This window comes from Rattus norvegicus, chromosome X (genome assembly GCF_036323735.1).
Source record: "Rattus norvegicus strain BN/NHsdMcwi chromosome X, GRCr8, whole genome shotgun sequence".
Taxonomy (NCBI): domain Eukaryota; kingdom Metazoa; phylum Chordata; class Mammalia; order Rodentia; family Muridae; genus Rattus; species Rattus norvegicus.
This window is the reverse complement of record NC_086039.1, coordinates 54,901,362-54,927,957: the sequence shown is the minus strand read 5'-3', so window position 1 is coordinate 54,927,957 and position 26,596 is coordinate 54,901,362. Positions and strand designations below refer to the sequence as shown.

The 26,596-nt window shown below is 39.9% G+C and overlaps 1 protein-coding gene across 2 annotated transcripts; it reads left to right on the top strand.

Annotated features, from left to right (window-relative positions):
• Positions 1 to 8,073: 8,073 nt before the first annotated feature.
• Positions 8,074 to 11,377, top strand: Mageb7 (MAGE family member B7). 2 transcript variants are annotated; one of them, NM_001109367.2, is made up of 2 exons: positions 8,074 to 8,171; positions 9,880 to 11,297. In NM_001109367.2, the coding sequence occupies exon 2, from the start codon at positions 9,944 to 9,946 to the stop codon at positions 10,979 to 10,981; it is 1,038 nt and encodes a 345-aa protein (NP_001102837.1). In that variant the 5' UTR covers positions 8,074 to 8,171; positions 9,880 to 9,943; the 3' UTR covers positions 10,982 to 11,297. The 2 variants fall into 2 exon arrangements, with proteins under 2 accessions (NP_001102837.1, XP_063136334.1); XM_063280264.1 differs by lacking the exon at positions 8,074 to 8,171 and adding an exon at positions 8,313 to 8,511 and having other exon boundaries at positions 9,880 to 11,377.
• Positions 11,378 to 26,596: the final 15,219 nt, after the last annotated feature.

Sequence of the window (26,596 nt, the reverse complement as noted above, 5' to 3'; positions counted from 1 at the left end):
CAGACAGAAATGGAGCAGAGACTGGAGGAAAGGCCATCCAGAGACAGGTCCAACTTGGGATCTATCCCATGCACAGGCACCAAATCTCAACACTATTACTAATGTCATGTTGTGCTTACAGACAGGAGAGTAGCATGGCGGTCCTCTGAGAGGCTCTATTGGTAGCTGACTGAGGCAGATAAAGATACTTACAGCCAAACATTGGACTGAAGTTAGGGACCCCTATGGAAAAGTTAGAGGAAGGACCAAATGAGCTAAAGAGAATTGCAACCCCATAGGAAGAAAAATAGGATCAAGTAACCTGGACCCCTCGGACCTCTGAGAGGCTAAGACACCAACCAAAGAGCATACATGGACTGATCCACTCACCCCACCTCCTGTTACAGATGTTGCAGAGGACTGCCCTGTCTGGCCTCAGTGGAAAAGGATGTCCTTAATCCTGTAGCAACTTGATACCCCAGGAAAGTTGAATGCTAGCAGGGCTAAGTGGGAGTAGGTTGGTGAGTGGGGGAGTTAAATCTGTGATACGTAAAAAATAAAAACCTCATATTCTAAGTATATTACCATTTTGAGCATTTCCCAGTGCATATAAACATAGGGAGGTTACTGGGAGACCTTGCAGTGTAAACAAAATTGGAAGCTAAAACATATTAGACATTGATTAAACTGCCTTATTTTAAATTATTTGAATTTTAGTATTGTGTGTTTGGGTGTGTGGTGGGGAGTTGTCTAGCGAAATATACCATCTACCCTATTTTGGAAATTTCTTGTGTAAATATTATTTCATCACTTATTTGAGTCCCAGTAATATCTTTTCAAGATACCTACTGCTTCAAGCCTTCCTCAACCCACTTGAGATTCCTGAAACTTGCTTTTATTTGAGTACCACAGTTTCTTGTTATATTTGAACTTCCCATATGAATTGAGAATAATGTTGCTCCCATGTTCTGCTTCAATCTTGTTGTTTGACCCAACAACAATAATATCCCAAGCAGAATATAATATCCCAGCAATATAATCCCAAGCAGAATTACAAGCTGAAATCTCTCCTATCCTCAGGTACTTTGCCAAGCATCAGGAATGAGGAAAACATGTTTCTTTGTCCAGTGTCATTTTCTCTTTATGGAACATCAGTACTTTGTCTGATGGATTCAAATTATTGGGGCGGGAAAGAAAATCCAGGTTATTTTTGTGAAGGAAGATAAAACTGTGACTAATGAGCCCAACAATATCAGAACAAATGGTGCCATATGAAACTGTAGTCCAGCTGTCCACATTGTGGTGACGAAGGGAAACGAGGTCACATGAAATGTCTCCTTACTAGAGGTCTTAGAGAAAAAAAAAGACTTTAATCTGAAGGAAGATGATTTCAGGTCACAGAATGAATATTAAAAGAACTACTTGGAGTTGCAGTGAATACTGGAAATGACTGAAAGTAAAACTGATGAAACTTTGCAGAATTCAAACCTTTTCTCTAGAAAAATCTGTAAATGATTAAATGAGAACAAAACAAAAAGCCTTCTTTCTTCCTCTACTTATGGGGGGAAGCAGGAGATGCACTAGTCAGATCAACGAAGTTGAATGCACTAGCTAAAGTTATTGACCTACTACTTTTTCTTAGGCTATCATCTCCTTTTGCTATGCTTTCAACCCATACTTCTGAATATGACCACCAAAAAGTTATTATGACTGCGAGCAAGAATCAGTAACTCTATGTATAAGTAACTGCCTCACAGGACAATCAGAATCCCAGAGCACCTATTGTCTTATTTAGTACTTAATGGATGAGTACTTAGAGTTCAGAGAGAAGAATTAGAAAATGAAAGAAGCATACAGACTTTGTCAAACACTGAGAACTTTCTTAGCTCTCTTCTAGACTAGAAAATGGTTTTATCGGCAAATGATTTCTTCTCAGTGACCCAATGAAAGAGACATACTGAAGATGTCATTAAAATGTAAAGAATAATTTCTGAGTCCCCCAGGAGAACCTTCAAGCTTATTCAAATGGTCTTCAAAGATGTAGTAAAAGGACTGGGGCACCCTTATGCCCCTGTCAGAAAATTGAACTTACATTTATATTCAGAAAGTATTCTGTTACAACAAGAACAAAACTAGCTTCCAGTGACTGTCTTGAGTCTACTGAGAAAATAATCTTGGAAGAGCGAAATATAAAGACTATCAATTTTAGAGAGAAGTACTTCATCTTTAGGGATCCCAGGAAGCTAAAGATTTGTTCCAGAAAAGGTCACTGGAATATCAGCAAGTGTGTAGTCGCAGCCTTCCACATTTTTTTTTTAAATTTTTTCCATCTTTATTAAATTGGGTATTTCTTACTTACATTTCTTTCTTTTTTTTTGCCTTCCACATTTTTAATACATATGGGTTCAAGAGCCCATACTCAAGCCAGGAAAATGAGAGGCTTAAAAGTTTCTGACCAAATATTAGTATTACAACTGGATTTCCATCCCAGAGTGAACAGTTTTGAGAGATGGGAGACATCCTGAGAAAATTTGGAGACAGGCATGTTCTAGGGCCATGTCCAGAAGGTTCTTCCATGTCTAATAAAGCCTATGGAAAAATTTCACTTTGTGTTTGAGGTTTGTGGTCATTGATCTTATGTTATATGACAAAACTTTTCCTGGGGAGACACTAAACACATACCTACATACTGGAGATAGGAAATTCACCTCAGACCAAAGTACAGACAGATACCACCAAAGTATAAGTTAGGAATATTAATAGCATTATAGGTGAGTGGTCACTCACGGGAGCAGAAATTACTCAAAGACAACCCACCCCAGTAGATATGACAGCTCCCAAAATCTGGTAACCCAGAGCACAATATAGTACCTGTAGGCAGCTCAACAAGTTGAATAGTGTTCTATCCAAGGAATTCACTGGTCTAAATCTCTTCCAGGCAGTTGATCTAGTCTCAGAGCCTTGGTAGCTTGGCTTGTCTGAGAGAGGCTTTCAGCAGTTTTGATTTTTTTTTTTCTGGGAGAAAGGAGCCTAGTGAATGTGATCAGTTTCAGGACTTCATAAAGCTGTTTAAACTGTTTACCTTATAGCTTAAGGAATATTTCCATCTCAGAGGAAAATGCTACAAAACCATTCTAAACAATACAGCATGATTCTACATTATTTATTATATCTGTTCTATACTATAAAAGTACCCGAAACTTACATTCTTTGTGTTATTGGTGTGGATAGGTATGGTACTTTATTTATTTATTTATGCATTAATATTTTGGTTATTTTTTTCTTTTTAATGTAAGAGTTTTATTTGAGACAGGGTCTCATCCTGTAGCCCAGGTTAGCTAAGTCAGTAGGTGTCACTGGTTGGTCTTGAACTCTCAGCAATTCTTCTGACACAACTACCCTAGCCCTGGGATTGTAAGCAATAGTCATCATACCTGGCTTTAATGGATGGCTTACTTAGCTCCGAACTTTATGTTTTTGGGTGGCATGGATCAAATATTGATTGCTGTTTAACATACTTAAGAGTTTTAGGTATTGGAGATATAGTTCAATGGTCGCTCACTTACCTGATATGCTTGAAGATCCATGTTCAATCCTCAGTATTGAAAAAAAATGTTTGTTATTTAGCAAAACATTGAAAACTATGTGATCTACTACCTCTCATCAAAGTACAGCATTGACATAAGCATTCTTTTGGAAATTTAGAATACCAAGCATTTTCTTGGAAATTCAAATAATGCTAAAAGGGAATTTGACTCCCACCTCCCAAATTGGTACATGCTATACCTAGGTACCAAATTCTTCACACAAACAATTTATTACCCAGGAGGGACACGCAGAGGTTGAGTGGGGGCGGCAGGGAAAGCTGCAAAGGAAGAAGTAGCAGCAGTAAGCAAGAAAAGCAATATAAGTAACAGAGGGTGTTTTCGCAGGAATGGATTTTTAAGGGGAAAAGGGGACAGTCTGTGCTGGGGTGAGCTGGTAAATCCTAATTGGACATATTAGCCAAATAATGAATTTTGATTGTTGGAACTTGGTGTTTTGTTTCAGTAATGAGTCGGTGGATAAATCGGGGAGTAGACCTTGGTGACTAGCTTTAGCAAGGCAATCTAACAGTTTAGTAAGGTAGAGAAAAACGGGGAAAAAGAGTGAGGTAAAAGCAATCTGCAATGTTTGCCATGTTCAGGCCTGCCAGAGACCCTTCAAATGCTACATTAAAAAATAGCTGCAATATGAATGGAGAAACAAAAATGTAGGGAGAGGCTAAGTCTTTTTGTAGGTGGGAGATGGTACTGGTCCTGAACTTAAGGTCATACTCATGATATGCAAACACCCTACCACTGACCTATACCTCTAGGCCAATTTTAACTAATTTATAAAATAATTTGAAGTCACGGATATCACTAGGCTGTCCAGAATAGCCTTGAACTTTTAATCCTCTGCCTGAGCCTCCAGAGTAGCTGAGAAGGATAATCGTGCATTACCAGGCCCACTTGACATGGTCAGTTAATGATTCGCCTTATTCCATTTAGTGTTTCTGTTTGTAAATTAAAACATTTGAAGGGGCTCGAGACCCCAAAAGTACAACAATGTCAAGCAACCAGAGCTTCCAGGGACTAAGCCACTACCTAAATACTATACATGGACTGACCCTGGACTCTGACCCCATAGGTAGCAATGTATATCCTAGTAAGAGCACCAGTGGAAGGGGAAGCCCTGGGTCCTGCTAAGACTGAACCCCCAGTGAACTAGACTATGGGGGGAGGGCGGCAATGGGGGTTGGGTTGGGAGGGGGACACCCATAAGGAAGGGGAGGGGGGAGGGGGATGTTTGCCCGGAAACCGGGAAAGGGAATAACACTTGAAATGTATATAAGAAATACTCAAGTTAATAAAAAATAAAAAAAAATAAAAAAAAAACATTTGCAGGGGTTGGGGATTTAGCTCAGTGGTAGAGCACTTGCCTAGCAAGCACAAGGCCCTGGGTTTGGTCCCCAGCTCCGAAAAAAAGAAAAGAAAAGAAAAAAAAAACATTTGTAGGTATCGGGATTCATTGGGGCTTATTCCACAATGTAGAATAAGTCTATAATGATCTTGATTTCTTGATCACTAGCTCATATTGACCCCACATTAACCAAATATCAGTTCTTTAGAAGAACTCTGAGTTGTATCCAACTCTGGAGAACATTGCATATACATAAACATACACACACACACACACACACGCGCGCGCGCGCACACAGCATTAGTACCATCAACTATAAATCCCCTAATGGGGAAGTGCTGGCTATTCCTTTCTTAAATAGCATCTCCTCTGTTTACAGTTCTTTTATTGAGGTTAGAGCATGTGGTCAGGTTCACAAGACTAGTTAACGGTACCAGTAAGCCTAGGTTCCCAATGTGAATTCTTCTTTAGCCCACACTATTCATTGCACACACTCTGCACCTGGGGCAAACTTACATTGCTTAATTCATGTTTCTTTACAATATTCTCCAATGTAGCTACTCCATTTTGGAGTATCCAGGGTCCTATGGGAAATTGACAGTATTACTAAAAGCCATCAAACCCTTAATCTTAGGTCTAATCTGTTTAAAAGATTCTATTATGAATAATTCTATTCATAAAGTATTGAACTATAGTATAGAGACAAAGGAATTAAAAATATTACCATAAATGCAACTTTCAATAAAACAGAAAAAAGATGATACCCGATGACAGTAGCAAAGCCACATAGCACTGCCAAGAAATGGCAAATTTAGGGATCACAGTAGCATTCTGCACAGATATTTTTGATGACTGAGGTACATCAATCAAAACAGGGATATTAAACTTATACTAATTGATTTAAAGGTATAATTGGTATATTGCCATCATTTTTTTCTCTGATACCTGTCACTTAGAATGTGACACTTTCCCTGGAGTTAGCCCCACCTCACATTAAACCCGGAGTGCCAGCAGGCAACTTTACTGTACAGACAATATTCAAGAGGTTTCATGGGCACCTTGTTTTCTAAGAAATCTCCAAGACTAGGAGAAAAAAGAACTCTGTGAATGAATTCTAAAAATATACCAGTGCACCTCAAAAAGTATGGCCTCATTCAGCAATCCATCTAAACCTGCACTCAACCCTTAAATGCCTTAGGCAGGACATTCAAACTAGGCATCTCCCTTGAGCCGAAACAGAACATTGGCCTAAGGTAGTAAGTAACTACAGTTCAGTTGGGCTATGATCCTGGGGTTGTTAGATACCCAATAAGAAAGCAAAATGAACACTATTTAGAAGATGGAAAGTGGGGTCCCTTGCAATATTGAATCTAATATCAGTTCTCTGAAGAAATGAGTATCCCTAGATTAATTTGGCTTATCCAACAAGAGAATAGAGGGAAAGCAAACTTATCTGGAAAGAACTCACACCAAGAGCAATAAGGAGATTGTGGCCAGGCCTTGCTCTTAACTGTGGCAGAACACAAGGGGAGCTATGAGGCTGAGGCACATCCTTAGTTTTTTCTGCATGACATCTGGGAGTAATGAGCAAGTTTAAGGGAGTGAATTTGACTCTTCACAGTAAAAACACCACTATATAGAGTCAAGGTGTGAAGACCTGCCAGCACTTATCACAGGACACCCCTGAAAACAGTAGTATACTAAAAGCATCTGTCCTAAGAGAGTCACAAAATAAAATCAAATGAATCTGGGAAATGGATATATAGGTAAGAGAGATTTGAGGAACAGTAAGCAAAATGCTTTATATGTGTGTATGAAGTTGTTAAAGAATTAACTTAATTTTTAAAAAAAATGAGAGAAAGAAAGTGAAAAATCAAACCTGAACACTTTATTTTTTATCTGTGAGAGCTGAGATCCCAGTCTCAACTGAGGCCTCGCTTCCACTCATGCAACTTGACCTTCATGTGGGTCACCTCATCTGAACTGAAATGGGGGATATCTCAAAAGCTGTTGCCTGTCTATAGGATATGTTGTTTGGACTCAGTAGGAGAGGAAGGACCTAGCCTCACAGAGATGTGAAATGCAGTGCTGGGATACCCAGGGGTCTACCATTTGCTTAGAGGAGAAAGAGGGAAGAGGATGACTGGGAAGGGGCATTCAGCAGGATGTAAAGTGAATAAGTAAAAACTTAAATTAAATTATAAGAAAAAAGAATATGTAGGTGGGCTCAGAGAAGAAGAAGAAAAAATACTGCAGGATCCTCAGAATCCACTCTGTTGAGCCAGCATATAAAGTATGTCCCAGCAAGGTGCCTAATGGGATGTAATGAGCAGGGCCTTAATTCTTCAAGGGAGGGTTCTAAGTGGGAATGAGAGGGACTGTCCCCAAACAGGGACTCAGAGTCCTGTTCTCTGACCTGAGAAACTCCAGCTGTATATTCATATAAGGCTTGGCTGCATTACCTGCTCTGTGACTTAGGAAGGTGTGAACTTAGGAAGGTGGAGGCTGGAGGACTTTAAGAAGTATCATGGGTCTGCTAGGCCACTCTAGAAAGTAGGTAGACATCAGAAGAATTAACTCTCTTTTCATCTCTGGGGGGCCAGAGAGAAAGCTGTAAAGCTTTATGTCATGCTTTGACTTCCACTCTAAGGACTAAGCACTAGGAGGGCAAAGTTTGCTGCTGACATATTTGAGTCAATAGAAGAAAGGATCCTAGTACATGTAGAAACTATTCCTGATTGTGATATACTAGACAACATTGCAATCTTGTTACTCCCCTGTCTTTGTGAAAGCAGAGGTGTTTATCTAAAACTGAGATGAAAGCCCCAATGGGGAAGGACCATACAATATAAGGTAACATGCAAAATCAGGAGGTTCAGGGGGATTTAAGAAATGGAAAGATGCATAGTGGTGAGAGTAGGGACATAGGCTGCAAGTGGGTTTTGGAGGCTTACACAAAGAGCTTTGTGTGCTGTGGACTGAGGAAAGTAGGAAGGTTTGAGGACATTCTGTCACTTACCCGAGTACAGGGAGGAAACTCAGGTTGCCTTCCAAATTGAACTGACAGTGGGGTTCCTTAGCAACCTGGACCTGTTGTCAATCTTCAGGGCCAGCCCCTCACCGGATGTGATCTATCTTCTCTTCCTGGAGGAAAGTGATAAACTGGGTTGTTGGCGCCTTTGGCAGAGGTACTGCATACCTTCCCATACAACGGCTGCTACCAAGTCCAAAAGGAGTCTTGGGTCAAGGTAAGGAGGCGGAATATGTACTAAGAAGAACGTACTCCTCTGATAATCAAGGGCGCTGTGTTCAATTCCACCCCTAGGTCACCGGGCTTGTTGTGAGAAAGCCGTGGGTTGTGACGCATCTTAGAATTCTCAGAACAGGGAGGGAATCTTGATCTTAGGAAGGAGCCCTGAACATGGCCTGGTGATGTTCGCAATTAAAGTCAAACTTTAAACCGTGAGTGATAAGGAATACACACTCTAAATAATTGTGCCTCTGCATTCAGCCACCTTTGCACTGAGCTCTAGAAGGCCCTGTGAAGATTAGACAAGTAAACATGGAACGAAATGTCTAAATCCTCAGGTATTCAGGGATCAAAGTGCTCCCTCACTCCCCCAAAGAAGAAAGAAACAAAACCCAAACAATAACAGTAAAAAACTGGTTTGTTTTATTTTTTAAACAGAAGAAGAAAACTAAAAAGGCCCAAATAACTTGTATTTAGACAACCTGGGGGAGCGTGTGGGAGGATGCAGACACAGAAGAAAAGCAAGGCCATCCTGAACTGTGTGGTGATACAATGTTTAAAGTACAAGATATAGTACAAAGAAAACACAGAAGGATTTAATCCTATATTTAAGAACGACATACAGTTTTAGACATGAGAGGTTCATGAGAAACAATAGTCTCTGTGAAAAAAACAAGCAGGGGAAAGACAGGACAATAGCAGAAAAATGTAATATATATATATAATTTCATGATGAAACATATTATTTAGTATAGTCAAAATATGCAAAGAAGAAAAGTATTAGTTAAGAATATTTAAGGTGTTGGGGATTTAGCTCAGTGGTAGAGCACTTGCCTAGCAAGCGTAAGGCCCTGGGTTCCATCCCTAGCTCCGGAAAAAAAAAAAAAGAATATTTAAGCACAGAATTAACAAAATAAAATGTTGAAAGCAGTGTAAGACTGTTTAAATCTCTTGAGGGATGTGACCAAGTAAAGTGCTGTCTCATTTCCTTGGGAAGTGGCTTCACAAAATCAGCAGCTAGTGGAGTAGATTCATGTAAGCCTTGGTATGCAGTGCCTGAAAGGAGTGAATTTGGGACAATGACTTACAGTGAGTCACCATTTTCAGAAAGAAGAGGCCCATTTAGAGCCCCAGATCTATTGTAACCTATGGACCTGCTAGCATTATTAGCAATAATCATTATTTTGAGTACTTTCTCACCTTCAGAAAGCAAAGAGAAGAGCTGCTGGTGTCAACACTTGACTAGGCTCTTTGTTTTAGCTCAGAGGGTGAATATCCTCAGTCTAAAAGTTTAGAATAGGGTGCTGTCAAATTTACAGGGAGCCTAGGTAAGGAACCTGGAGGAAGATTGAAGACCCCAAAGCACTCAAGACTGAAAGGGTTTTGCTGGGTTCTCAGCACTCTGTGTACCCAGTTAGTGCAGTGGAACTGAAACTCCCTGAAGCAGTCTCCCTCAGGGCTACAAGCGACCGTTGAGCTGTCAAATGAGAGCTGCAGAAAGGAGTGGCCCAGAAGCTAAAAATAACTGATATAATCCTAGAACTGGGGTTGCTCAGACACTAGAAGACAGGGAGCCTTGTTGATCTTTGTCAATAGCTGCAGGCTGATCAGAACAGGAGCCCTGCGGTTTTGGGGAAAGTTAAAGGAATATTGATAAAAGGCAATATATTCAAAACACAATTAAGGTGTTCATCTCATTCTCTCAGTCTAGGTATCCAAGTCACCTGCTCTGCTGTCTGTTCCTGCCTGCTGTCACTGACCATATCCATCATGCCCAGGGGACAGAAGAGTAGGGCCCGAGCTCGTGAGAAGCGTCGCCAGACCAAAACTGAGTCCCAGGAGCTTGAGGGTACTCAGACCATGCCATCAGAGCAAAAAGGGTCATCCTCTTCCTCTGCTCAGGCCTCTGGAGATGCTGTCCCAAGTCCCTCTTCTGATACCCTTACCAAGTTGTTTCAAGGAATGTCTTGCACCACCACTTTCAGTATTTGCATTGCCTGCAAAAGGGCTGATACAAATGCCAAGAGCCGACGGAAGCAAAATATGAGTTCCTCTATGGCCCAGCAGTCCAAGAGCCCAAAGCAAGATCTTCTAACAAGGAAGACTGGGATGCTAATGGAGTACATGCTCAGCAAGTACAAACACAAGGAGCCCCTACTGAGGGAAGAAATGCTGAATGTTGTCACCAAAAGTTTCAAGGAGCAGTTCCCTGAGATCCTTAAGAAAGCCTCCAACCGCATGGATATGGTTTTTGGCCTTGAGTTGAAAGAAATCCAGCCCAAGGGTCGATCATATGAGCTTGTCAGTAAACTGGATTTCCAGGATGATGGAAGTGGGAGCAGTGAGCTGGGTGTTCCTACTAGGGGCATTCTGATCCCCCTCCTAAGTGTGATCTACTTAAACAACTACTGTGCCCCAGAGAAGGAGGTCTGGCACTTCCTGAATATGTTAGGAGTCTATGATGGGGTCCCACACATCATCTTTGGGAATGCCAGGAAGCTCATCACTGAAGATCTAGTGCAGGAAGAGTACCTAGAATACCGTGAGGTTCCTGATAGTGACCCTCCGTCCTATCAGTTCCTGTGGGGTTCAAAAGCCTACTCTGAAACGAGCCAAGTAAAGGTGATGGAGTTTTTGGCCCGCATCAATGAAACTGACTCCTCTCCCTCCCCATCCAATCATGAAGAATCTTTTAAGGCAAAAGATAAAACCCAAGCTGAAGGTACAGGCCAGGGAAGCACGAAATCCAAGGCCAAGAAACGTTCTAAAGCCAAGTCCCGCATGCCTACACCTACTAGTGAAATCTAAGGTAGTCTCTACTGTGTTATTGAAAGATCGCACTAACCTTTGTTTTTGTGATGCTTAAATTAGTTGTTGATAAAATTGTTTAGTGTCTTTTATCATAGTGTTTACTTGAAGTCAGAAGTTGCATAGAAATAATACAATAGATTATGCCTTCATTGCTGTTTACCAAGTTGAGGGTTGAAAGTTTGATTTGATATGAAATATTTGAAATTTCATAATTACCTTAAGGCAACATGGGATTGGAATGTAAATGTGCTTGAGAGTGGGAGAGAAAAGAAGATAGAGAAAATATAGTAGACTTTCAGTTCATGTGTTGTTTTACTCCATATTTTCTTTTCAAACTTGTAAGACATGATACGTGCTTTGCTTATGCTATTAAATAATGTGTAAGAAACCAAATCGCAGTGAATTGGATTTCTTTTTTTAAGGTTTGTCCTTTACCAAAACACTGTTTTTCTGTTTACTGAACATATATTCTTGAGTAGTCTTCCTGGAGATGTTTATCAAAATAATACCCACCAGCTACCTATGCAATGATACATTCTTTTTTTATGAATAACTTGTTTATTTTCTTTTTAAAAAAATTTATTAGATATATTTCTTTACTTACATTTCATATGTTATTCCCTTGCCCAGTTTCCTGTCCATAAGCCCCCATTCCTTCCCCTCCCCCTCCCCCATATGGCTATTCCCCCTATACATCCCCCTTACTGCCCCCCCATATTCCCCTGCACTGGGGGCCCAACCTTGGTAGGACCAAGGGCTTCCCCTTCCACTGGTGCTCTTACTAGGATATTCATTGCTACCTATGAGGTCAGAGTCCAGGGTCAGTCCATGTATAGTCTTTAGGTAGTGGCTTAGTCCCTGGAAGCTCTGGTTGCTTGGCATTGTTGTACATATGGGATCTCGAGCCCCTTCAAGCTCTTCCAGTCCTTTCTCTGATTCCTTCAACGGGGGTCCTATTCTCAGTTCAGTGGTTTGCTGCTGGCATTCGCCTCTGTATTTGCTGTATTCTGGCTGTGTCTCTCAGGAGCGATCTATATCCAGTCCCTGTCAGCATGCATTTTTTAGCTTCATCAATCTTATCTAGTTTGGTGGTTGTATATATAGGGGCCACATGTGGGGCAGGCTCTGAATGGCCATTCCTTGAGTTGCTGCTCTAAACTTTGCTTCCATATCCCCTCCTATGGGTATTTTTCCTCTTTTAAGAAGGAGTGGGAACATCCACATTTTGTTCAGCAATGATACATTCTTAAAGAAGCTTTCTTTATGGGTGTGGGTCAAATGTCGTCTCCTTCCTAAAGAAGAAATGGGAATGTGTGCTTGAACAAAACACATTTTCCATTTCTTCTTTACTAGTGACAGAATTTTTTGTTGTTTTCACTCTCTTTTTGAGGCCCCGAGAACTATATTTTTATGGCATCTCTCAGGTTAAATATTGAAGAAAAACATATCTTGGTAGATAGTTACAATGGAATAGCTCAAAATGCTTATATTAATGAACAGCAGCCTTCAATAAGTGAATACAGGATGGATCAGATACCAAAACCATGCATTCAACATTAATCTTTTTGGTCCTTATGCAAAGGACTATTAAATTCACTTCTAGTGGAAAGTTCAAGAGTTACAGAATATCCAAATATTCCTGAGTTCACAGAGATAGTAAGTAACAGAGTTCATACTGGACCACTATTTAGATTCCCACAACACTTCACTGCTAAGCTGAAAACCAAAACTGAGGCTGTTATTTTGGTACTCCAGCACACATCTTGGTAAATATATAAAAGGTATGTGTGCCCAAATTATGGAGTTTGAAGCAAAAGAGAAAGTTCCAAAATAGAATGGAAGGCCTGCAAGATGTCTCAGCACCTGCTACTATACCTGACCCCTTGGTTTTCTCTAGCATCCACATGGTGGAAGGAGGACACACTTCCACAAATTGTGCCATAAGCATGCCGTTGCATGCTTTCTGATTCCCCAAATAATTGTAATAAAAAGTGTTTTAATAATGAAATCATAATTCATTAAAAAGTGAATATTTAATGGCATCATACATATTTAAATTTGTAATGTTATATAATTTCAAGGTATATGACTTCAGGTCAGGAAGGGGAACACATTATTGTAGAGCAGTAGCATTTTTTCACTCAGCACTGCTATAGACATCTTACTCACTGTGGAAGGTAAGCCTCTCAGGGTAGCTGTTACTGTAGTTCTACCCAAAAAAGGGAATGATTACTTGAACATATCCTTTTCCCTGTGCATCCTGGATCTACTCTCCATCCCATGTCACTCTGGGTACAGGAAGGTATTCTCAAGAAGGTATACTAGGGTGAGATTATCCTAGACTTAAAAGTTTCAGACATTTCCTAGAATTATTTAATCTCAGAGACAAAGTTTAAAAACAAGTCTGAGATACGAATATTTATAGAAGAATTGTGGGTATCAAAATATCAGAATATAAGGTGTGTCACAGAGAGATCCACCCATTATTTCTGACAGTTTCGAACAACTAGACCTGAAGTTCCAGGGTAGGGAAATAATCAGAGGAGCCCCCATACACTCAGAGGAGAAGGGGTTGAGGGAAGGATTGTAGGGGATTGTCCAGGAGGGGGACAGTGAGTAGAGTGTAAAGTGAATAAGTGAAAACTAAATTTAAAGAAGAAACATTGATTTATATGCTCTTTTAACAAGGGGTTACAATTAAGAGATTGTCTCTCATCTCAGAAAAGACTTTGAAATTTGAAACAGTGTTGAGACGGTGAAAGAATATGGGTACTCTTGACATTGTATTAAATGAATTTGCATTATGGAATGGCTACATGCCTACTGAGGTTAAGGCTTGGCATGTGGGGTCTTGAATTAGAATAGTCTCCATAGGTTTATATATTTTAATGTTTGGTCCAGAGTTGGTGGGAATGTTTTGGAAAAGATTAGGTGTGGCTTTGTTAGACAATGTGTGTCACACAGTCTCATTACCTCAGCCTCCAACTTATAGATATGATACAATCTTTCATCTACTACTCCAGTGCAATGCCTGCCTGCTTGCTGCCTTGTTTGCCACCATGTTAGTCATCGACTTAACCTCTGAAACTGTAATCAAGCCCGTGATCAAATGTGTTCTTTCATGGTTACCGTAGGAATTATGTCTCTTCACGGTGATAGAAACATCAGACTGTAATACAAAGCAAACTAGGACACTGGAGAATATATTACTCATTCCTTACTGCTGGGACTAAAACAATATAGGCCTCAGATAGAGGATATAATATGAAGTTCACAAAAAGGGTTATCTCATTTTGTGATGGGATAAACCAGGTTACCTGGGTAAGGACCGAACAGACATTATATCTTTGAGTAGAGAGAGACAGAAAAGTGTCATGTTCTGTCTTATATTATCACACTGAAAAGGTTTTAGATCAGGACTGTCAGATGAGACTCCCCCATTTTCTTTATATCATGTCTAAGGTCACTACTGACTCACTGATTGAAAACTGAAGCCATCAGACAGTTGAAGAGAAAAGCTTAAAATACGCTAGTCACTGTGCTAAGTATTTTATTTCATTACCTATCTTCTACCAGTTGGAGAGGGCAAGACTTACCCAAACCATTTCACAGAGTTGGAATCTGAATCTCAAAGAGTCTCTGAACTCACACAGTTCAGCAAGCTGGTTAAAAGACAAGTTGGGTTTGTCTTTTACCCTGTGTGAGAAAATCTAGGGCCATAACATTCTTTTATACAACCTGAAGCTTATAGCCCTTAAGTCACTTTTTTATGGTTGTGAATCTATCACAATCAATAAAACCTCTTTACTCAAACTCCTGCATGTAATTAGAACAACTGTAACAAGATCAGCAAAATCAATGTCAGGTTTTTATATTTACTTGTCATTGAGACAGGATGTTACACTGTAACATAGGTTGCCTTAGAACTTCTATGTAGCCAAGGCTAGCCTCACAGATTGCTAATTCCTGACTACGGGGATTACAGGTGTGATCCAAAATTCCTGGCAAACTAAAGTATGCAGAAAGATAAAATGTACTTAAAATAGGAATATGCCTGTGGTATATATGTTTAGAAGATGAGGGGATCAAAATATCTTTGGACTAAGCCCTTTTGAGAAGATAAATACTTCTAAAGAAACCTGTTAAGTCAGGCCAGCAAAAGATAGAAGATATAATCACGAGTTTTATTTTCTTTCTATTTATTTCTATAATGTTATTCCCATCCCCCTTTCTATTCCCCTTTTATTATCCTCTTGTTTATCTTTTATGTTCAAGTCTAGTTGTGGTAGGAATTCATAAATAAAGCAGGACTTGGATATATTTTGTAGAATAACCTCCATTCTACTAGTCTTACAGAGAGGGGTTACCTTAAATAATGTTTTGTTTTTGTTTACTTTTGCGTGTGTATGTTGTTTAGTACTCCATTCTTCAATTTCAAATCCTTGTTTTGTAATGTCCATTTCCACATCAAATTCCTTCTCAGTGGCAGACCTCTTCTCTGGAATATCAGAAGAGGAGAATCTGCTCATAGTTGCAGTGAAGCAATGTTTTTAAGAAGTATTTATGATAAGATGAAAATTGCAATTATCTATTAATAAATAATGACAATATACACTCACGCCAAATGCATGACATTATTCAAACCTAGTTATCAAGCTTTTAATGCTGCCAAACCCTACTCCTGTTATGCATCCTTTTTTGTATCTATTAAGATCATTTTTCTGCAGAAGCTGACATAAATATAGCAGAGGTAGGGTCCTCACATAGGATAAACACTCAGATGGGGAATCTTGAATGAGGATTTTGGGGAAATAAGCATAGTTCTGTCTGCTAAAATTCTGATTGCACTTTGTGAGAAATGTGGGCCCTTAGTTTATAATAAGAGCAGTGACAAACTCAGAGTAGCAAAAGTGAGACTGTTTATGATATTACCTTGAAAGGGCAAGTGCCTTAGTAGTTCCTGTTCTATTGTGAAGACACACTATGACCAAAGCAATTCCTATAAAAGAAAGCATTTAATTATGGGCTTGCTTACAGTTTTAGAGAGGGTGTCCATTATCATGGCAAGAAGCAGACAAGCGTGAAACTTGAGCAGTATCCACAAGTAGCAGACAGAGAGAGAGAGGAGAGAAGGTGTCGGAGAGAGAGACAGACAGACAGAGTCAGAGACAGGCAGACAGAATCAAAAAACCTCATCTCCAGAGACACACCTTCTCCAATAAGGCCACACCTTCTAAACCCCCCTGAAACGGTTTAATCAACTAGGGATTAAGCAGAAGAAACATGAAACTATGGAGCCATTCTCATTCAAATCACCACAGTGTGCCACGCCCTAGAATAACAGATTCCTGGTGGAACACAGAGGACTTATTGTTTGCCCTGATACAGTCCCCTTCCTAGTTTTTCCTCATTGGGTGAGTATTCAGGAAGATTTCCCTCTAATGCTTTCATTTCTATGTTTCTCAATTAAAACTACCTCTACATTTCACAGACTATTTCCTTTAAAGATTATTAGACACATGACCTTGTCATGTCTGTTGGCCATTAGTCAAGCATAATTGTTAGTAATTTTCTACTCTATGGTTTTAGTATGAGTGGGAGGGAATAGCTAGACTCCGAGGCTCTAGAAGGGATTGATTATTTTATGATTATCTTCATTTAAACTTAAACTGGCTCAGGGAATCATTGAAATGGACCTTTTAAAAATGGTGTCCACGACTGCAGGCTCATACTGGCCCTAAATATCTCTACCACAATGTGCTCTACAGAAAATTATGCCTAGACTAGTTGAACGAGAAAAGAAGGCGGTATGAGAGGATAACATGCTAAGGAGGGTAAATGGCATCTGTGTTTCTTGAGAGATGAAGAGTTACTTAACCATAAAAGATGGACCAACATGAATTAAAAATACAGGATGGACAGGATGACTCAGCAGCTAAAAGCACTTGATCCATAAGACTGATTACCACTGATCAATTCCTGGGTGCTACAATGGAAGAAGATGACTTAGCACTAGGAATTGTCCTCTTACCTCTAATTATGTGCCATGAAACTCATATGCCTATGTACACCATGTTGTACACACATGAGTACAAAAAATATAAAGGAATTCAAGAAAGTAATGATAGTGACACTTTAAAAAATAATGCACTAAGAGCAAAGTCTTTATGAACTGACAGCTGCTATTAGGTTTCGCAGAGCTGTGAGGATGAGCCTACTCCAATTGTTCTCCTGAAGGATGCTGGGAATGAGAGAACATGCCCTGTAAGAGCCAGGAGGATTGTCTTTAATGGGTACAAAGGGGAGTAATAACCACAGGAGGAAAAGTCATACAAAGAACGCTACCTCAAACCTGTCAACCATGTTACTGGCTGTGAGTGATGGGCAACGGGTAGGCATGGCTATACTTTCATTTCACGTAATGAGGGAAGGGAAATTCTATGTTAAAAGCACATGGCCTAGGACTAATAGAAGGGACAATGCCAGGAGCCCAGGAGCCATGCTGCTGAATCAGCAGACCGAGTTTATGGTACATCTCATCCCTCCCTTCAGGGCCACAGCAAGCAGTCTGATGGGTTTTCAGGGGTGAGACCCCAGTTCTGCAAAGCGGGCTCCTGTTCAAAGCCAGAGTCAAGCTGAGAGACCCTATGTGAAATGGAAGGAATTGTCTACTAAGAGAAAATATGGGCTCAGAACCCCATCTCCGCTGTCTGTCACCAGAAACGCAAGCTGTGTGCACCATGTGAGGTTTGCTCAGATCACTTCCTCTGGGTCCCAAGAAATTGTGTCTTCCCATGACGACTGGTCCTTACCCCAGGTATTTCTTGCCTCTGAAAGTCAAATCTGACGAGAGCACTGTGAGGCCCATGACAAAATTGCCAAACTTAGTAGTGTATCTAGACCTCCCCCACTCAAAGGACTGAGACAAGGGAGGGCTACCTCTGTAGCTGGTAGACTGGGGTACATACAGGTCAGTAGCCCAAGATCACTGATTCTCGTTGAGCGGTACTAGCCCAGTGGTTCTCATCCTGTGGGTCGCGACCCCAGTGGTGGGTTGGGGGGGTGGCGACTCAAACAACCCTTTCACAAGGATTGCATATTAGATAGTCTGCAGATGTTTACTCTAATATTCTTAACAGTTGCAAAATTTACAGTTAAAAAGTAGTGACAAAATAAGTTTATGCTTGGGGTAAACACGTGATAAACTGTATTAGGTTCACAGTAGGAAGGGTGAGAACCATTTATTAGATTTTGTGACCTTGTAATCTTTACTTCTTGCAGCTACTTCCCTCTCGGGGAGGAGGGGAGTTCTTGGAAAGCACAAAAGTGGACCTGAAATCTGAGAACTAAGCTCCAAATGCTGTGAGGAGGGCGTGTCGCTATGGCATTGTGGATGAGGCATGAATTACAGAGGGTGCCTCAGAGGCTCAGGCATTCTCTGTGTGCAATAAAGTGAGGAAAGTGTTAGAGTTGGGGAAGGCTGGGTGTCTTCGGAAGTATAGTGAGGAAATCACACCCTGGCATACTGCCTCTACAGGAGTGGAGGGCCATAGCAATGTGGCCATGCTGTCAATCATCAGAGCCCACCTCTGACAGGATGTGGTTTACTCTTGCTTCCTGTGAGGAGGGGAGGAACTGGGTCTTAGTGCGGGTGCCACAGAAGCGTGCTGTTTTTGCTGCTCTCCACCAGTTGCCGGCCAGTACCGAAAGACTTCTGCGGCCAAGGTAAGGACCCTGAATGTGTACTGAAGAGTGCGTACCCCTAGAATAACTACAGGAGCCGTACTTGCTCTCACCCATGGCTCAATAGGCTTTTCGTGGAAAAGCATGGGCTCCCTTACAGGATGGTGTGTTTCTGGAAGGAGATGGAAACCCTGGTCTTAGAAACTAACCGTGATTCTGAAAATGGTGGCTTCCTAGATGCCAGTTAACTCAAACCTTTGGGTTCTAAATGGTAAGAGAACTTTGAAACAAATGCAAGTCCACACTGAGCTTTAGTGGCACTGGAGTCTAAAATGCCCCGGCAGAGTGCGCAGCCAAAGAATTTAATCACTGATAAAATAGCAAGTTGTTTTGTTTGTTCCCCCTTTTAAGAAGGACTGATGAATCCATATTTTGGCCTTCCTTCTTCTTGAGATTCATATAATCTGATTTTTTTTCTTAAGTATTCTGAGCTTTTGGGCTAATATTCACTTATCAGTGAGTACATATCACGTGGGTTGTATTTTTTTGTTTTGTTGTTGTTGTTGTTGTTGTTGTTGTTGTTGTTGTTGGGTTTCTTCACTCAGGATGATATTTTCTAGTTCTATCCATTTGCCTACGAATTTCATGAGGTCATTGTTTTTAATAGCTGAGTAGTACTCCATTGTATAAATGTACCACATTTTCTTTATCCATTTCTCTGTTGAAGGGCATCAGGGTTCTTTCCAGTTTCTGGCTATTATAAATAAGGCTGCTATGATTACAGTGGAGCATGTGCCCTTGTTATATGTTGGAGCATCTTTTGGATATATTCCCAGGAGACGTATATCTGGGTCCTCAGAGAGTGCAATGTCCAATTTTCTGAGGAACCTCCAGACTGATTTCCAGAGTAGTTGTACCATCCTGCAATCCCAGCAATAATGGAATAATGTTCCTCTTTCTCCTCATCCTCACCACCATCCACATTCACCTGAAATTTTGATCTTAGCCATTCCAGCTGGGCTGAGGTGGTATCTCAGGGTTGCATTTCCCTGATGACTAAGAATGTTCAGCATGTTTTTACATGCATCTCAGCCATTTGGTATTCCTTAGTGGAGAATTCATTGTTTAGCTCTGTACCCCATTTTAGTAGGATTATTTGATTCTGGAAAGTCTAACTTCTTGAGTGCTTTGTATATATTGGATATTAGCCCTCTATTGAATATAGGATTGGTAGAGATCATTTTCTAAGCAGTTAGTTGCTGTGTTGTCCACTTATCCTGAAACAAAAGAATATAACTTCTTCTCAGCACCTCTGGGTACCTTCTCCAACATTTACCATATTGTCTGTCACAAAACAGGCCTCAACATATTCAAGAAGATTGAAGTACCCCCATGCATCCTACCATATCAATGACATAAGCCTTTGTTCTGTACAGGGAAATTTCCCCTGTGCTTTTGTATTTGAGGCTCTTTCCCACTTCCTCTTCTATTAATTTCAGTGTATCTGGTTTTATGTGGAGTTCTTTGATCCACTTGTACTTGAACTTTGTCTTGTAACAATGGGTCAATGTGAATTCTACATGCTGACCTCCGGTTGAACCAGCACCATTTGTTGAAAAGGCTGTCTTTTTTCCATTGGACAGTTTTAGCTCCTTGGTCAAAGATCAAGTGACCACAAGTGTGTGGGTTCATTTCTGGGTCTTAAGTTGTATTCCATTGATCTGCCTGCCTGTCTCTGTACCAATACACCTTGAGGTTCCCCAAGAAGTTCTTTAGTTGTTGAGAATAGTTTTGGCTATCCTGTTTTTGATTTGTTTTGTTTTGTTTTGTTTTGTTTTTTTGTTATTCCAAATGAATTTACCAAGTTGCTCTTTCTAACTCTATGAAGAATTGAGTTGGAATTTTGGTGAGGATTGCAATGAATCTCTAGATTGCTTTTGGAAAGATGGCCAATTTTACTGTATTAATCCTGCCAATCCATGAGCATGGGAGATCTTTCCATCTTCTGAGGTCTTCTTCAATTTCTTTCTTCAGAGACTTGAAGTTCTTGTTATACAGATCTTTCACTTTGCTTGGATAGAGTAAAGGTATTTTACATTATTTGTAGCTATTATGAAGGGTGTCATTTCCCTAATTTCTTTCTCTGCCTGTTTCTCTTTTGTGTAGATGAAGGCTACTGATTTGTTAGAGTTAATTTTATATCCAGCCACTTTGCTGAAGTTGTTTATCATCTGTAGGAGTTCTCCTGTGGGATTTTTGGGGTCACTTAAGAATATTAATCATATTTGTCAATAGTGATATTTTCACATCTTCCTTTCCAATTTGTAATCCTTTGACCTCTGTTGGTTGTCTGATTGCTCTCACTGGGATTTCGAGTACTATATTAAGTAGGTAGGGAGAGAGTGGGCAGCCTTGTCTAGTCCCTGATTTTAGTGGGATTGCTTCAAGTTTCTCTCCATTTAGTTGAATGTTAGCTACTGGCTTACTGCATATTGCTTTTACTATGTTTAGGTATAGGCTTGGAATTTCTGGTCTTTCCAAGACTTTTATCATGAAGGGGTGTTGAACTTTGTCAAATGCTTTGTCAGCATCTAATGAGATAATCATGTATTTTTTTCCTTAGAGTGTGCTTATATAGTATATTATGTTGATGGATTACCTTATATTGAACCATCCTTTCATCTTGGGATGCAGCCTACTTGATGATGGTGAATGATCGTTTTGATGTGATCTTGGATTCGATTTGTGAGAAATATCTTGAGTATTTTTGTATCGATATTCATGAGGGAAATTGGTTTGAAGTTCTTTTTTGTAGGGTCTTTTGTGGTTTAGTTGTAAGCATAATTGTTGATTCAAAGAACTGTTTTGGTAGTGTTCCTTCTGTTTCTATTTTGTGAAAGAGTTTGAACAGTATTATTATTAGGTCTTCTTTGAAGGTCTGATACAATTTTGCACTAAAACCATCTGATCCTGGAAATTTTTTTGGTTGGGAGACTTTTAATGTCTGCTTCAATTTCTGTAGGGGTTATGGGACTGTTTAGATGGTTTATCTGATCCTGATTTAACTTTAGTACCTGAGATCTGTCTAGAAAATTCTCCATTTCTTCCAAATTTTCCATTTTTGTCCAGTATAGGATTTTGTCATAGGATCTGATGGTTTTTTTGAATTTCTGAAGTTTTTGTTGTGTCTCTATATTCATTTCTGATCTTTTTTTTTAATTTGGATACTTTCTCTGTACCCTCTTGTTGTTCTTGCTAAGGGTTTATCTCTCTTGTTGATTTTCTCAAAGTATTAGCTCCTGGTTTTGTGGATTCTTTGCTTAGTTCTTTTTGTTTCTACTTGGTTGATTTTAGCTCTGAGTTTGATTATTTCCTGTCTTCTACTCCTCTTGGGTGTATTTGCTTCTTTTTGTTCTAGAGCTTTCAGGTGTGCTGTCAAGCTGTTAGTGTATGCTCTCTCCAGGTTCTTTTTGGAAGTTCTCAGAGCTATGAGTTTTCCTCTTAGCACTGCTTTCATTTTATCCTGTAAGTTTGGGTATGTTCTGCTTTCATTTTCATTAAATTCTAAGAAGTCTTTAATTTCTTTATTCCTTGACCAAGTTATCGTTGAGTAGAGCATTGTTCAGCTTCCATTTGTATGTGGGCTTTCTGTTGTTTTTGTTATTATCGAAGACCAGTCTTAGTCCATGGTGATCTGATAAGATGCATGGGGTTATTTCTATCTTCCTGTATCTGTTGAGGCCTGTTTTGTGACAGACAATATGGTAAATGTTGGAGAAGGTACCAAGAGGTGCTGAGAAGAAGTTACATTCTTTTTTTTGGATGAAATGTTCTATAAATATCTGTTTAATCCATTTGGTTCATAATTTCTGTTAGTTTTTCTATGTCTCTGTTTAATTTATGTTTCCAAGATCTGTCCATTGATGAGAGTGGGGTGTTGAAATCTCCTACTATTATTGTGTGAGGTGCAATGTGTGCTTTGAGCTTTAGTAAGGTTTCTTTTATGAATGTAGGTGTCCTTGTGTTTGGGGCATAGATATTCAGGATTGAGAGTTCATCTTGGTGGATTTTTCCTTTGATGAATATGAAGTGTCCTTACTTATCTTTTTTGATGACTTTTTGTTGAATGTCGATTTTATTCGATATTTGAATGGCTACTCCAGTTTGCTTTTTCAGACCATTTGCTTGGAAAATTGTTTTCCAGCCTTTTACACTGAGGTGGTATCTGTCTTTGTCACTAAGGTACATTTTCTGTATGCAGCAAAATTCTGGGCCCTGTTTACATATCCAGTCTCTTTCTCTATGTCTATTTTTTGGGGAATTGAGTCCATTGATTTTAAGAGATATTAAGGAATAGTGATTTTGTTTCCTGTTATTTTTGTTGTTAAAGGTGGAATTATATTTTTGTGTCTCTCTTCTTTCTGTTTTTTGCAAGAAGTTTACTTTCTTGCTTTTTATAGGAAGCAAGAAACTCCTTGTGTTGGAGTTTTCCATCTATTATCCTGGATAATAATGGTAAGGGCTGGATTTGTGAAAATAGTTTGTGTGAATTTGGTTTTGTCATGGAATATCTTGGTTTTTCCATCTACCTTTATTGAGAATTTTGCTGGATACAGTAACCTGGGCTGGCATTTGTGTTCTCTTAGGGTCTGTATGACATCTGCCCAGGACCTTCTGGCTTTCATAGTCTCTGGTGAGAAGTCTGGTGTAATTCTGATAGGTCTGCCTTCTTTATATGTTACTGGACCATTTTCCTTACTGCATTTGATATTCTTTCTTTGTTTTCTGTTTTCTATATAACTAGTTTATGATGGGAGAATTTATTTTCTGGTTCAATCAATCTATTTGGAGTTCTGTAGGCTTCTTGTATCTTCATGGGCATCACTTTCTTTAGGTTAGGGAAGTATTCTTCTATAATTTTGTTGAAGATATTTACTGGTCCATTAAATTGGGAATCTTCACTCTCTTCTATACCTATTATTTTTTAGGTTTGAACTTCTCATTGTGTCCTGGATTTCCTGGATGGTTTGGATTAGGAGCTTTTTTCATTTTTCATTTTCTTTGACTATTGTGTCAGTGCTTTCTTTGATATCTTCTGCTCCTGAAACTCTCGTATTCTGTTAATGATGCTTGCATTTGTGACTCCTGATCTCTTTCCTAGGTTTTCTATCTCCAGGGTTGTTTCCCTTTGTGATTTCTTTATATTTCTGTTTCCATTTTTAGATCCTGGATTTGTTCAATTCCTTTACCTGTTTATTTGTGTTTTCCTGTATCTCTTTAAGAGATTTTATGTTTCCTTTTTAAGGGCTTCTACTTGTTTACCTGTGTTGTCCTGTATTTCTTTAAGGGAGTTATTTATCTTTAATTCCTCTATCATCATCATGGGATGTGATTTTAAATCTAAATCTTACTTTTCTGGTGTGTTGGGGTTTCCAGTACTTGCTGTGGTGGCAGAATTGGGTTCTGATGATGCCATGTAGTCTTGGTTTCTGTTGCTTAGGTTCTTGAGCTTATCTCACACTTTCTGGTTATCTATGATGTTAATTGGTCTTGTTGTCTCTGACTAGAGCTTGTCCATTTCTGTAGGCCTGTGAGCTGCTGAACCTGTGATCTTAGGAGTGTGAGCACTGCTGGGAGACCAGCAGTTTTGGTTCTGGATGGCTGTGGGGTAGCCTTAGCTATGGGCACAGATGGAGATCTGAAGTGTCCTGTCACAGGCCACCCAGTGGCTCCCATGTCCCGTCCTCCTGTCAGGTCTCTCCTTGGACAGTCAGTGGAGTCTCTCACCTGTGGTTTTAGGAGTGAGAGTGCTCCTGGAAGACCAGCTCTTTCCAGGCAGGTTTTACATCCAAAGGGCTGTGAGACAACCTTAGCTCTGGGAACAGATGGAAAACTGGAACTGTCCTGTCCCAGGGTGCTTTGTGGTTCCTGTGCCCAGTGTGCTCCTGGTGGGTCCCTTTTGGGACAGTCAGTGGAGAGAAAGTGGGGTCCTACCTGTGGGCTTACGAGTGAGAGTGCTTCTGGTGGACCAGCTCCCTGCTGGCAGGTTTTGGGTATGGAGGACTGTCGCCTTAGCTCTGGGTGCAGAATATCTTAATTTGCCTTAGTCCATAGGGCTAGTAAGTAACAGAAATGAGAATACAATTCAGCACTAGATCCCATCCTGCTCCACTCCACTGAATTGAGGATGCACTATGGCTTTCATTTCAGTTTTACCCTCAGATCTACAACATGAATCTCAACGCTTGTAGAGTAAGAACTTTTATTTAAAGTGTCAGAATAGAATATGTAGCTGAAGCAAGAAGAGTTCCAAAATGAATGTATGTACAGAGAAAGAGTATCCTGTTACTATGTAAATATTTAAATTTGTGACAAACGCTACTGATAGATTAGAATGAAGGTAGCTTAATCCTAGAGCAATTGTTGAAATAATATGAAACCTTGCTTCACTCAACAGTATTGAAAAGTTAGAACTCACCAGAGACTTCTGCTTTGATGCAGAAAATAAGCATCATTGCAGAAGTGACCTATGAATCTAATTCTAATCTAATTCTGCTAATAAAAATTGATCTTGAGGGGGCGTTATTTTGTTGGCTGTTTTCTTCTCAAGTATTCAGGGGTCACTTTCCTGGATTAGAGCTTTTTTCCTTCTCACCCCAAACTTAGGAGAGATCCAGTTTTAAAAATGTTTTCAGAGATGAAAGTTTTCTCAGTTTGGCAGGGTTTTAAGAAGTATTTAGTACTGGAGAGAGAGTCAAAATAAAGCCTGTGAGAATAGCCAACTTGACAGAATATCAAACTAACTCCTAAATATCTCTAGTTGTATCCACAGACAAAGGGCACTCTCAGCCTCAAAGAAAGAAAGCTCTTCTTATAGCAAACACAGATAAATGCAAAAGTCTAATGGCTGCAAGACAATAAGAATAAAAGTTCAGTTTATGGGGTTAGCCCAAGGAAAGACATTCATACCACTCCTTGAGGCTCAGGAAACATTGCAGAACACACTGGCAAACAAACAAATAAATAAAAGGAAAAGACAGAAGATAGAGGGGCAACAAGGTAACATCTTCTAAATAGGAAACAGACTTCACAATTCCAGCAACTGTCTGTGCTGTCACTAGGTCTACAAAAGTCAAGTCTGCCAATAAGGGAGAAGAAGGGACTCATGGGGCCCTATTAAATATTGCTGATCTGTTGACAAGTGATCAGTCCCAGGAGGGAAGAAGAAGACAGAGGAGAAGAAAGAGATACACAGAGACAGACAGGCAGAGAAGAGAGTGACAAAAAGAGACAGAGACAGAGAGAGAGAGAGGGACTCCTGTTATGTACCAGTGAGTTCACTGAGATCTGATGGTTACTTCCTAAATCAGTATTACACAGACAGCCCTGTTGAAACCATGGAATACTAAACAAAATCATAAGGCAGAGGGGTAGGGGATGGGGAAGAGCACAGGGGAAATGGAAGACAGGAAGGAGGGACAAAAATATATAGTGAACATCTGAGCAATTGTAAAATAACAAGAACTACTAGTAAAATTTAACGGAAAAACCCTGGAATATGAGAATACATGGGAGGGTTGGGAAGATCAACAACTCCAAATCTGAGGTGTGCTACAAAGATGTCCACTCAGACAAGAAATTCCCAAACAGAATTTTAGTTTGCACAAAGTTGTTAAACATACTTTTTAATGTTATGAGGGGTATCAGGGCCCCAGGAGCAGCAGTCTCATGTCAGATGACAAAGGATTGCTGGTGGTCTCTGATAGGAATAAGCTAATAAACCCCAATAGCAGCATGCAAAATCCGAGTTAAACAGAACGTTTGAAAACCCATATTCTGGACCTAAAGGTAAACAGAGAAGGAAGGTCATCTTACAAAATCTCAGCGCCATATCTCTGGGAGGCCATGAAAAATGGCAGGTTGAAGTTA

Excerpts from the sequence above, each read along its gene's own strand:
- Mageb7 (XM_063280264.1), top strand. The coding sequence starts at position 9,944 with ATGCCCAGGGGACAGAAGAGTAGGGCCCGAGCTCGTGAGAAGCGTCGC.